At 39.3% G+C, this 12,960-nt stretch overlaps 1 protein-coding gene across 1 annotated transcript; it reads right to left on the bottom strand.

The window, feature by feature from the left end:
* Positions 1-28: 28 nt before the first annotated feature.
* LOC123875317 (transcription termination factor 2-like) lies at positions 29-12,613 on the bottom strand. Its single transcript, XM_045921069.1, has 14 exons — positions 12,335-12,613; positions 11,902-12,000; positions 11,256-11,333; positions 9,729-10,639; positions 8,735-9,133; positions 5,986-6,222; positions 5,247-5,376; positions 4,852-4,968; positions 3,961-4,161; positions 3,500-3,610; positions 2,833-3,029; positions 1,819-2,028; positions 85-780; positions 29-34 (listed from the first exon to the last, which is right to left on the bottom strand). The coding sequence occupies exons 1-14, from the start codon at positions 12,492-12,494 to the stop codon at positions 29-31; spliced, it is 3,552 nt and encodes a 1,183-aa protein (XP_045777025.1). The 5' UTR covers positions 12,495-12,613.
* Between the last annotated feature and the right edge of the window lie 347 nt (positions 12,614-12,960).

The following is a 12,960-nucleotide window of genomic DNA, read 5'->3' as shown; positions in this document are numbered from 1 at the left end:
GCGCTCCGAATCGCAAAGACTCTTACTGTTATATCTGACCTTCTGATACACGTTCATCTCCTCCTGCTGCAAGGTGACGCTGACGTCATGCGTGCTGCGCTCAGGCAAGCAGGTCAGCAGCCCCTTCTCTTGCAGCTGCAGTTTAGTGCGCCGCAGCATCACACAACTCATGATGGTGTTGAGGCGCTCCGAATCGCAAAGACTCTTACTGTTATATCTGACCTTCTGATACACGTTCATCTCCTCCTGCTGCAAGGTGACGCTGACGTCATGCGTGCTGCGCTCAGGCAAGCAGGTCAGCTGCCCCTTCTCTTGCAGCTGCAGTTTAGTGCGCCGCAGCATCACACAACTCATGATGGTGTTGAGGCGCTCCGAATCGCAAAGACTCTTACTGTTATATCTGACCTTCTGATACACGTTCATCTCCTCCTGCTGCAAGGTGACGCTGACGTCATGCGTGCTGCGCTCAGGCAAGCAGGTCAGCTGCCCCTTCTCTTGCAGCTGCAGTTTAGTGCGCCGCAGCATCACACAACTCATGATGGTGTTGAGGCGCTCCGAATCGCAAAGACTCTTACTGTTATATCTGACCTTCTGATACACGTTCATCTCCTCCTGCTGCAAGGTGACGCTGACGTCATGCGTGCTGCGCTCAGGCAAGCAGGTCAGCTGCCCCTTCTCTTGCAGCTGCAGTTTAGTGCGCCGCAGCATCACACAACTCATGATGGTGTTGAGGCGCTCTGAACCACCCAAACTCTTGTTGTCGATCCATTTCTTCCACATCTGTAGAGATTAAATATGGTTAAAAGTGTAAAAACACAATAATAGTATCATGGTGGATTTATACCAATATTCTCAATCATTACTATGAGGTCTCAGAGTGCGCTCGAACGCATAGTGAGTGGTTCCACCAATCAGATGACTGTGTCACGTCAATTGGCAATGATCTGATTGGTGGAACCTACACTATGCTTTCGAGAGCACTGTGAGATCTTATGGTAATGATTGTGAATACGGCCGTGAGTTGCGTGTGGCAAGATTTTAAAGTAGAGTATGTTTAAAATGAGTACATTTTACATAATATTGTACTCATCTCTGTTTTGCCATTTAGTAACGACGCATATAATTTTCCCAGTGACGTCATCGAACGGCGTACAGCGCAGGAACTTAAGCAGCGCAAAGAGGTCTAAGTCCTTGTTATGCAGCAGCTCGCCCGTGATCGCTTAGGGCCTGTCTCCGTGCAAACTTCATACGTCATGCGACGTGGCGACGGCGTGGTTGCGAATTAACACTTCGTATACTCACAGTGACGTCATCGAACGGCGTACAGCGCAGGAACTTAAGCAGCGCAAAGAGGTCTAAGTCCTTGTTATGCAGCAGCTCGCCCGTGATCGCTTAGGGCCTGTCTCCGTGCAAACTTCATACGTCATGCGACGTGGCGACCGCGTGGTTGCGAATTAACACTTCGTATACTCACAGTGACGTCATCGAACGGCGTACAGCGCAGGAACTTAAGCAGCGCAAAGAGGTCTAAGTCCTTGTTATGCAGCAGCTCGCCCGTGATCGCTTAGGGCCTGTCTCCGTGCAAACTTCATACGTCATGCGACGTGGCGACCGCGTGGTTGCGAATTAACACTTCGTATACTCACAGTGACGTCATCGAACGGCGTACAGCGCAGGAACTTAAGCAGCGCAAAGAGGTCTAAGTCCTTGTTATGCAGCAGCTCGCCCGTGATCGCTTAGGGCCTGTCTCCGTGCAAACTTCATACGTCATGCGACGTGGCGGCCGCGTGGTTGCGAATTAACACTTCGTATACTCACAGTGAGGTCATCGAACGGCGTACAGCGCAGGAACTTGAGCAGCGCAAAGAGGTCTAAGTCCTTGTTATGCAGCGGCGTGCCCGTGAGCGCCCAGCGCCTGCGGGCGTGCAAACTGCACACGCCTTGCGACGTGGCGGACTTGTGGTTGCGGACCACGTGAGCTTCGTCCAGGATCACGCGGCGCCAGCGGACGCGCGACAGGACGCCTCTCTACAAAAAAACAAACAGTTTTAACTAAAATAAACTAGCGGCTCTGGATGCTGTTGATCGTTGAGACTCATAGGCGAAGACTCTCCTTTACTGTCAAAACTTCAGGTCTCGATCACTGCCGTAAGGTCGCCGACTTAACGGTGTTTTAACCGACTTCAAAAAAGGAGAAGGTTCTCAATTCGCCGGTTTTTTTTTAAAGATTTATTTTGGAGAGTGTGCACAGGAACTTTTCGATAATGTCCCCCCTTCACCATTTTACCACCGAGTTTCCATACTTATGTTGTCTATGTTCCATCTACACGCACAAAAGGTTTTGCGTCATCATACACATCAAACATAGGTTTGGAATACTCTTCCGCGATCTGTGTTTTCTACCAATTACAATCTGGGTATCTTTAAAACAAGAGGGAATATGCATCTTCTAGGTAAACGCGTCCCATCTTAGACCACATCATCACTTTCTACTAGGTGTGATTGTGGTCAAGCGCTTGCCTATATAATGAAAAAAAAAAATAAGAATGATTCTCATCTGAAAGCTAAGAGTCATTCAGCGGGTGATGGAGATATCAATGCTTGGTCTTTCTCTCTATGTGTCTTAGCTAAATATCCAGTATATACTTCCTCTTTAGTCGACGGATTGCCTGCGGCATTGTCAACTGCACTGGCAGGTTTTGGATGGTTAGTAAGTCTTGTTTTGTAATTGCAACAATAGCTTTTGATTTCTTCCTCTACTGTGTTGATAGTTAAAATATAATATAGATATACTGAATGATGATATTTAAATAATTATTTAGTTAGACTTACCACACTCTCTCTCTGCATGATATTGTATGTGGTGATCACAAGGTCGTTGGTTGCCAGTCGTTGAGGCTGCGTGCTGCGCGCGGGGCCGTGGTGCAAACATACTGACAGAGCGTGCGGCGTGCAGTGTTTGCCCACTTCGTTTGCCCACTGCTGCACTAGGGTGGCTGGGCACACCACGAGCGTACCTCCGCGGGTCGCTGTGGGATGTACGAGTATTTGAAATCACACTAATATATAAAAACTACTGGACGGATTTGGCTGAAATTTGGAATGGAGATAGATAATATCCTGGATTAGCACATAGGTAACTTTTGATCCCGGAAAATCAAAGAGTTCCCACGGGATTTCGAAAAACCTAAATCCACGCGGGCGAAGTCGCGGGTATCGGCTAGTTCAAAATAAACTTAATTTTTATTGAATTTATGGGGAACGTACTTAAATTTTCAAAGTAAGATAACTATACCAAATGAGGTTATCATATGAAAGAGCTTTACCTGTACATTCTAAAACAGATTTTTATTTATTTTTATGCATAATAGTCTTTGATTTATCGTGCAAAATGTCAGGAAAATACCCGTGTACGGAACCTTCGGTGTGCGAGTCAGACTCGCACTTGGCCAGTTTTTTTACCAAAGGATAGTAACGCTGAGGGATCAGTTAAACTTACATCTCGGTCCTCTCTCGTCGTCGTCGTCGTCATCGTTGTCGAGCGAGCCCTCCTTGTCGGCCGCGATCAGCGAAATCATTGTGATAGTTTTTCCCAGACCCATGTCGTCAGCTGGTGACAAATTTGACAATATGGTAACTTTATCGTTAGCTGGGGTCAAAATAATTGACAGTAGGGTAAATTATATTGTCAGCGGGGCACAAAATTGACAGTATGGTAATGTCGTTAGCTGGGGTTAAAATTGACAATGGGGTAATTATGTCGTCAGCTGGGGACCAAACTAACATTAGAATAACTTTTCGTTAGCTAGGAATAGTGAAAATTGGGTAATTTTTCGTTTGATTTGATACATTTTCTCATACGCACAGAAAAACCATTCAAAAGCTTCCTGCAAAAATATCATCAAACTGGCGATCTGCTTGACCAGCGATTTTTCAGAAAGCCGATGGATGAACACTTACCTAGTATCCCCCCGGACGGTTTCTGCGTCTCCCGCCATTTGAGCCAGGCGAGTGCGTGCAGCTGGTGCTCCATCAGCTCGCTCTTGACGCTGGCGGGCTGCGTGGCCAGCGAGTCCTCGGAAGGTCGGGAGGCGAGTGACTCGTACAAGTCCCGCAATCGGTCCAGAATAAGGTTGCGCTCCGCCATGTGTGTGGCCATTGCTTTACAAAAATAACAATGAACATGAATATAATCATTCAGCGGGCGACAATGAAAGCTATGTTGTATAGAAGCAGGCGTTACTTTGCGGAATACAAGAAAACAAATTTAAATTCAAAATAATTTTTTCAATTAGACTTTTACAAGTACTTTTGAATCGTCAAGAGCATCTACCACTGGTTCAGATGAACCAGCAAGAAACTCGGCGGTTGCTCTTTTCAAAGATTTGATATACAATACAAAAGCTTAATTTGTTATAATCCCAGTGGATTAAACAAAACAAAATTAAAGTTTCAGTAAACAAAGAAATCATCACTTTGCAATTATTGTGCACTTGCTGATGCCCGCGACTTCATTTACGTGAATTTAGGTTTTTAAATATCCCGTCGGAACTCATTGATTTTCCAGAATAAAAAGTAGCCTGTGTAGGACTCCAGGTCTTTAACTATACCCATGTAAAAAATCCAAGGTGTAGATAGCTCTATGGTTCCACACCACCGGTAGGAGACGGCACTTCAAGAAGAAGAAGAACGACTTATAGCACAAGCGAAAACTCCGAAAACCCTAAATTTGTGGTCACATCACAAAAAATTTGGAAAGTGTTTCTTGTACCTACGATGGTACGGAACCCTTCGCGTGCGAGTGTGACTCGCACTTGACTTGTATTTTAAAGTAGAATTTTAATACTTTACCCTGTTTGCCGAACATCCTCGGCTGCACGGCATTGCTGGCTTTCTGTATGTCTTCCCACGAGAGGCCCTTGTTCTCCGCGAAGCCGTCTTGCGTCATTTGTTGTGGCGTAGGCATGTCTAAAACAAAACACAAGATGAAGTTAAACTGCACTTAAACACGACTACTACCCGCGAACTTCCGATAGATAGCGATAGATAAACTGAAATTGTTTTTTCTGTCGCGTGTATTTTAACTAACTTATAACTAATTTATGAACTCAGAATTTTTTCCTCTTTCACACTCTATACAATAGAGAAAAAAAGATTTTTGGAGCGTGGCGTGTGGAACTCTCTACAAAAGACCTATGTCCAGCTGTGGGCGTCTATAGGTTGATAATGATGATGATGATGAGTACCTGGTTCCACGATCATGTTGGCCACCTTGTCGCCCTGCTCCTGCACGTCCCTCTCCAGCTTGTTGAGCCGCTCCATCAGCTTGGCGCCGCCGTCGGGGAGCGTGTCCACGTCCATATTCTCCAGTAAGTACTGAAACATTAACATTTTACTGGTCCGGTCTGGTGGAGCCGTGGGCCCGGTGGGAGTTCCAATAACCCTTTAGGGATACTTCAAAGGCACGATTATTAAGTATAGCCGTAGTCTTCACCTAGGGAAACATATACTGCACCCGGAGGAGGCGAAAAACATCTCGGCTAAGAAGCTGCTGCTGTTCCTGGCACAGTCAGTATTGCACGAGAACTAAAACGGTGGTGATCACAATAGATCGACAACGGTCAACGATATACAGGGTCTGAAGGGCCCTGCATAGCCGCCAAATCAGCAAGAAGAAGGAATGATAGACTAAACTATCTACTCAACTACTTAATTGTTAACTACAACTATAACATTTTATAGATACATGAGTATTATAATTAATGCTTACTTAGGCCTTAGGGCCGACTTTTCTTACTTTTTTCTGAGGAATAAATTTTACATTTGACAGTTTTTGTTTAGGAAATCTGGCAAAATGACAAATTTTGAGGTTTGAAAAATCGGGCCTAAGTAGTGTGTTGTGATCTTGTGAATTTTTTTATAATAATCATAACCCGAAAATATTGTGTGCAGTATTTTTGTATTGGAGATTAAAAATCTACTTACCCTAACATTCTGCAAGTCTTCCCTGAGTCCGTTGAGCTTACTGAGTTCGTTCTCTCTAACATGTTTCTTCACGTAAACTATATTCTGGTTGGGGTAGCTGGGCGGGGCTAGGTACTGCTTTATATTGCTAATGTGTTGCATTGAACTCTCTTCCTTCGACTGCTGCGGTTTTTTGACATCAGGCGATTTTTTAACGCTAGGAGACTTCTTGAGGTTTGGCGACTTATCTTCTTTCACCTACAAGATAAAGTTGAAAACTAAAACCCAGCTACGATCGTCTTAATAAACACTGAAATATTATAGTAAAATTGTTTTTCTGTCGCTTGGTATATTTTAATTTTGTAGTACATTATATTCATGACTTCAGAATTTTCTCTTTTTCATTTGATTTGTAATTTTTTTTATATTAAATATAGCCTGTGTCACCCAGACCTTTACAATGAATCAATTGACACCTCATTCATCAAAATCGGCCCAGTAGTTTAAGCGCTATGATGGAACACACAGAATCTGGATGCAAACATACATACATACAATCTCAAAATCGGTTAAACTGTTGGGTTGTGAAAAGATAGCAGACAAACAGACAAACAGACAGACTGACAGACAGACAGACACTTTCGCATTTATGATATTAAGTATGGATTCACGTTATAATATTTAAGTAGGTATAGGTACCTTTAATACCTGTAGTCTGTTCTAACTTATTATGTTCGTAGAAAACGCTCATCTCAGAATGAAAATGAAATACCTAAATCTACGCGGACGAAGTCAGGGAGAAAAGTTAGTCCCAAATAACTTCTTAGCTTTCAAACGTTTACATCATTCGTTAAAAGCAGTCCTTCATATTTAAAAGTGATAAAATTGATAAATATCAGATTTATAAGTACCGACCATAATTATGTACACCAACCTACTCACGAAATGTTAAACAGGTTATTAAAATGTTCGCAAAATCATATTTAAAAAAATCTGATTCCTAGCAAAAATAAACTTCAAATTAATCCTAATTGAAAAGCTGTTAATAGAACGACATTGTAACGGCTTTAAAATACCTAAATATTGAAGTTTTTCAACGAGAAATTTTCTGAGAATTTTTTGCTGTTTGACGATACAGAAAAAACCAGAAAAAACAAATTACTCACAGGTTTTGGCATTTTTTCAAGTCTCCGCGATTACAAATCACAATTTTCATGAAATTACTAATTATTTTCCAAATAATAGGCGCATGAATCGACAGAAAAATTTAAAAGCACTAGTCATGACCACTCCTGTCTGAAGTAAACGTGCAACGTATCGTTCGCATAATTTTCAAAGCACCCGCAAAATTTTATATTTTTATTTGCGCTACGTTTTGGGTACACTACAAATCGTAGTTAAATGTCTTGTCTTCTAAAGAAAACGGTTTTAACAAGGCTCTCTCCGTCACTCGTTTCATACAATCGTAGTTCCAATTTCATTTGAGTATTAAGCAACCAAAGTCCATGAAATGCAGACATAATATTCTAGAAACTAATATCTGTGTCTGTGGTGTTTTTGATTTTTCTACAAATATGTAGTTTTAAAATTACAGGGGCTCAACAAAGATTTGTATGAAAATTTTTAAGACCGCGTAACTTTGAAACCGAATATTTCAACAGAAATCTGGAAAACCACAGACATAGATATTAGTTTCTAGAATATGTCTGCAAAATTTCATGGACTTTGGTTGCTTTATATTCAAATGTTGGAACTACGATTGTATGAAACGAGTGACGGAGAGAGCCCTCTTAAAGAACGGCAATTTGAAATCATGCGTAATTTAGGTAATCGTTAATTCAGATTTTGTAAATTAATACGATTATGTATTAGCTAGCGTGTTTACTGTTATTACTTAATAACTTTACTTATTTTTCTAATGTATTTTTTCAGTTACAAAAATTATGACATTAGATCAGAGGTTGCCAAACTTTTTTTACTCTTAGATTCCTTTCAAAATTTAGCTGGTTTCGGTGGACCCCCTGCAGTTACATTTCTACCGTATTCCCAAAACTCGACAAAAATGTGAAGATTAGAACTACGGGCGTTGCGGCTGAATTCCAACCAGAAAAAAAGTGAAAATTGATTAGTTAATTAATTAATTAAAATTATAATTAAAATTGAAAAAATTGAAATAAAAGTAAAGTTGGCCAATCAAAAAAGAAGTACTAAATATGGAATATGCAAGTTTTTACAAGTAGATAACAGTCGCCGAGCTTCTTAAAATATTATCTTCGTACATTGATTGATAGGTGAAGAAGCCAACATTTAAACTAGTTATTTACTATCAAAAGCAGATAAATTTTCGTGGACCCCCCATTGCAAATTGTGAACCCCTATTTTTGTCATGCCAACGTAGACCCCCGTCGAGTCTCCCGCGGACCCCGGGGGGTCGACCTGGACCACTTTGGAAACTAATGCATTAGATGGGCATTAGTAAATTTTTCTGTTTTTTCGGAGGACCACGTAAGCGGAGCTATATGCCCAGTGTTTTAGAACTTCTGGAGATAGTTTCATCAGTCATCACTCGAATATTTGACTTTGATTGTCAGTTCGCGGTAACAGGATCGTATGGGCCGTGAATAGTGCGCCTCTTACGCATTTTAACGAGACTTGTTTACCTTTTCTTCAAGGAACGATAAGGAAAAACAAACTATAGATATATGTGAGAAAACTATACTAATAAATAAAATTGAAGTGTCTGTCTGTAATTAATAATGCCATCACTTACCTCGACTTCATCGTCACTGCTGAGTGCAATAATCTCCGGCTCTTTATCTATTATCGTAACGTCATCGTCAACCACATTTTCTTTGTACATTTTCGCTTCCTTATTCACCTTCTTCAGTATCTTATCCTTCAAATCACATACTTCAGGGCTATAGAGGTTAATATGTGAGACTTTTGCATCCTTTTTATTTAAACTACTATTTATTTCATCATTCTTATTTACTGAATTATTTATTTCATTAGTTACATCATGTAAGGGACTGGATATGGGAGAGCATGTTATTCTAGAAGAATCCCCGTCGTCAATTATCGTAGTTTTTTCAGGAGTTGTATTTGCGTGTGCTTCTATATCGGGTATGTATAGGTTTCCCGTTGAACCAGCACGGGAGGACTGGGCGGTCTGAAATATTGGCTAGCTTTACTACATAATATACGCAAAATTTTATAAATAAAATTGACTATACTAATTGGCTAAAGAAATTATCACTGGAATTCGTAGTCAAGATAGGGGCTTCTTTAAGGTCCCAACGCATTTGAGCTGCGCTGTGCGACGCGGCGCGGCTTATATTATAAATGCGAAAGTGTGTCTGTCTGTCTGTCTGCTAGCTTTTCACGGTCCATCCGTTTAACCGACTTTGACCAAATTTGGTACAGAGATAGTACATCCCGGGGACGAACATGGGGTTCAATTGGCTTGCAATCAAAAAATTCCCAGGTACAGTCGTAATTTGCGTCCCAGAAATTGAAATAGATATGTTTTGATACCGGAAAAGCATTGAGTTCCCACGGGATTTTTGAAAAACCTAATTCAAGCGCAAAGCGCACTTCAGCGCCGCGGCGCAGCGCAAATGCGTTTAGACTTTTAGAGGACCATTCAGAGCAACCATTACCTAATTAGTCGTAATTCAGGATAATAAGAATAAATTGCTAAAATATGAAGTTAACTATAAATATTATTATTGTAAAAATCTTCTATGATAAATTATAGAACTTACATCATCAGACTCAATATAATCTGAATCATCACTGTCATTTTCCTTAGGTATGATACCCATGATACTCATTCTAGTAGCACGAGACATCATCATCTTTTCTTCCTCCAGACCGTCGTCACTTGTAACACTATCCTTTTTACCACTTGAACTAGTTTCATCCTCATTTTCATTTGAAGAACCGCTTTCTTTACGTCCAGAAGACTCTATGTCATTTTGTTCAGTGATATCACCTTCATTAATCGAAGGCTCTATAGCATCGCTTTGGTCTGATTGTTTTTTAACACTATGCTTATTTTTAGGACAATTATTATTATCGCTATCAGTAACTTCATTTAATGAAGTATCATGGTCATCAATTAGATCGGATTCATTTTTCTTGCCATTAAGTTCATGACTTAGGTCTTTATTTTTATGACCTTGCTTTTTATTAACCTCACTTTTGTGATTTCCGTCGTCATTTTTATGATCACTGTCACTAACTTCATATCCACTGGCATCACTATCGCTATCTTGTGAAGCAGTTTCGTAATCACTCTTGTTACTGTCATCACTATTTTGACTGTCATCAGAGACTTCCCTACTACTACGATCATCATCCCCACTATGTTGACTTTCATCATTCTGATCAGACTGTTTACCATCATCATCATCGTCAATAATGCTATCATTTTGTATACTCATATTTTGAATGTTACGAATTATATTTTTTTGTACAGTGTCAATTTTCACAGGTGTGTCTTTTAGGCATTTCTTCTTTCTAGCATGATCTTTGATGAATGAATTATCGGATTCAGAGTCTATAAGGATCATATGCTTCTTCTTTTTCCTTCCAATGAAAGAGTCAGAGGATCTTGGGGAGGGTTTGACTAGGGGGCGACGTTTTGGTATTATTTCTGGAGATACTTGGTGAACTAAAAGAGATTCAATTATTTCTTTTCACCATGTTAACTAATAATAAATAATCAGTGATCGGAAAAGGTATAGTGTAAATTGTCGGGATTTCATGACAATACTAAAAGATTGTCATTTTTTAAAAGCGTGTGCCTATAGAGAATAGGCACACGCTTGACAAAAATCACACTTGATGGAAAGTGATGATGTGGCCTAATAATGGACATGTTTGACTTGAAAATGCCTAGTCAATCTTGTTTTAAAGATACCCAGATGACATATTAATGATAATGTTTGAGTTTGTTTACCCCAATTTGCACTACCTATTCCGAAATATGCTAATAATAAAATGTTGCAAGTAAGCATTTTAGGAAGTGTCGTAAATTAGTGGGTAGGTGGTTGCAATTTTGTTTTTCTCCTGTTATCCCAAACTTTATTTCTTAACTGTATGCCTACCTGATAATATGCTGTGTTACTAATAATGGTTGTAGTATTCACTGTACAGGAATATATACAGTAGGTACCTTTTTAGCTTTTACTTATATGTAAATAATTTTAAGAAATCGACATACATCAATATGTATTTGCAAAAAAAAAATCAAGTAACATTTTAGGTAATTATTTCTAATTTCTTACCTTCATCATCAGAAGAAGTAATTAATACTTTATTAGAAGACTCAGACTGTGTTTGAATGCTGCCTCTACTGGGCTTATCTATAACAAAAATATAACATGAAAAAAAAATCTAAAACAAAAAAGGACCTGGACTAAGGGAAGGGGTTGTTTTTCTTTAGTAGTTTTCATTATGTACATATGAAGAGAGGGTAACATTGTTTAATTACTGGGAGAGCATCAATATTATATGAATTTAAAGTAAAACCAAATAAACTGGCTCATTTTTTGTGTAACAGATCAGCCAGGCTAGACAGCTCAGAAATGAAGCCAGTATTCTTGGCACTATTCCACACGGACATGATATGTACAGTAATTAATAAAGCTAGCTTTAAGTTTTATTGTAAAACTTGCTTATACCTGCGACTTCATTGGTGTGGACTGCACAAATTTTGAACACCTGTTTTATCCCTTTACAGATTCAATTTCCAAAAATCCTATCTTAGCAGATGTCTACATCATAATAGCTGCCAAACTTCAGCCCGATCAGTCCAGTAGTTTGAGAGCTGTGCATTGATAGATCAATTAATCAGCTTTTCCTTTTATATAAACAGATTTTCAATACCAAACTTAAACGTCTGATAACAAGAATAGTTGTAGATGTGCTTACCATCATCACTACTTAAGACTACATGATGTAGTTTAACATTACTCCTTCTAGCCACTGACTTAGATAAGTCTGGGGCCTCATTCTCTTTTTCTGATTCATCTAAAATTAATACATAAGATTTAGGAATAAGCACATAAAGTTATTTTTCAACCCACAAGACATTGATTTTTTAAAGGATAATAACTTACACTTAGTAAAATAAATACATTTTATTAGAGCCTATAAAAGCACAAGTTTTTTTTATATTTATGGTGTAAGAAACATTATTATTTCTTTGAATGGATTCTTAAATAATAGAGCAAAGTGTGATCTGTTGATCTTTGAATTTTTACAATCGCTTGTTTCTATCTAAAATAAACTCTTATTGTAAGGTAGGATACTCAGAAGGCCAAGAAAGGAGAGGAGCTTACAATAGCATTATTGAAAAGATTACCTTCAGTTGAATCATCAGATTCAGGTACATAAACAGTATGATTTTTCTTCCCTGGTGTTTTAGGAACAAAAGATTGGCTGAAACTACTATCGATAATTTCACTGTCGGACTCACTTCCCGCGCCCGTATGGTCGCGGTATTCAAAAAACGAATTTTCCATGATTAAACTTTTAAATGTAATAAAGTATGAACTGAAAGTTCAATTCATTAAACAAAGTTTTAACAACTTTACCTTTACCTCGATTATTTTGAAAACAAAACAGTCGTTTTTTGTTGACGTTTTTGGTACTTTGTGATCACAGATTAATAATCACAGCATTGTAGCCATAGACACGACACATGTCAGGACGATCAGATTTGGTCGCCACCGGGTCGTCCCAATAAAATCAGAACATGTATGCGGCCGACAAAGCATCTTTTGTTTGTCTCTGGTCTATAGGTAGTCTATGACCTGTCTACGTCTATGATCAATTATCTATGGTATGTGTCAATGTCACTTGCAGTCTACTGTCTATGGGTCATTGTTAAGGATGCGGTAATGCATACTTATTGATAAATTAATATCTCCGATTTAATCGACCAATTTTATCGTATGGGTTTGTAACACTGGAATTTGTAAAAACTTA

This window comes from Maniola jurtina, chromosome 19 (assembly GCF_905333055.1).
Source record: "Maniola jurtina chromosome 19, ilManJurt1.1, whole genome shotgun sequence".
NCBI lineage: Eukaryota > Metazoa > Arthropoda > Insecta > Lepidoptera > Nymphalidae > Maniola > Maniola jurtina.
The sequence above is the reverse complement of the archived record's forward strand: the minus strand, read 5'-3'. Positions and strand labels throughout refer to the sequence as shown.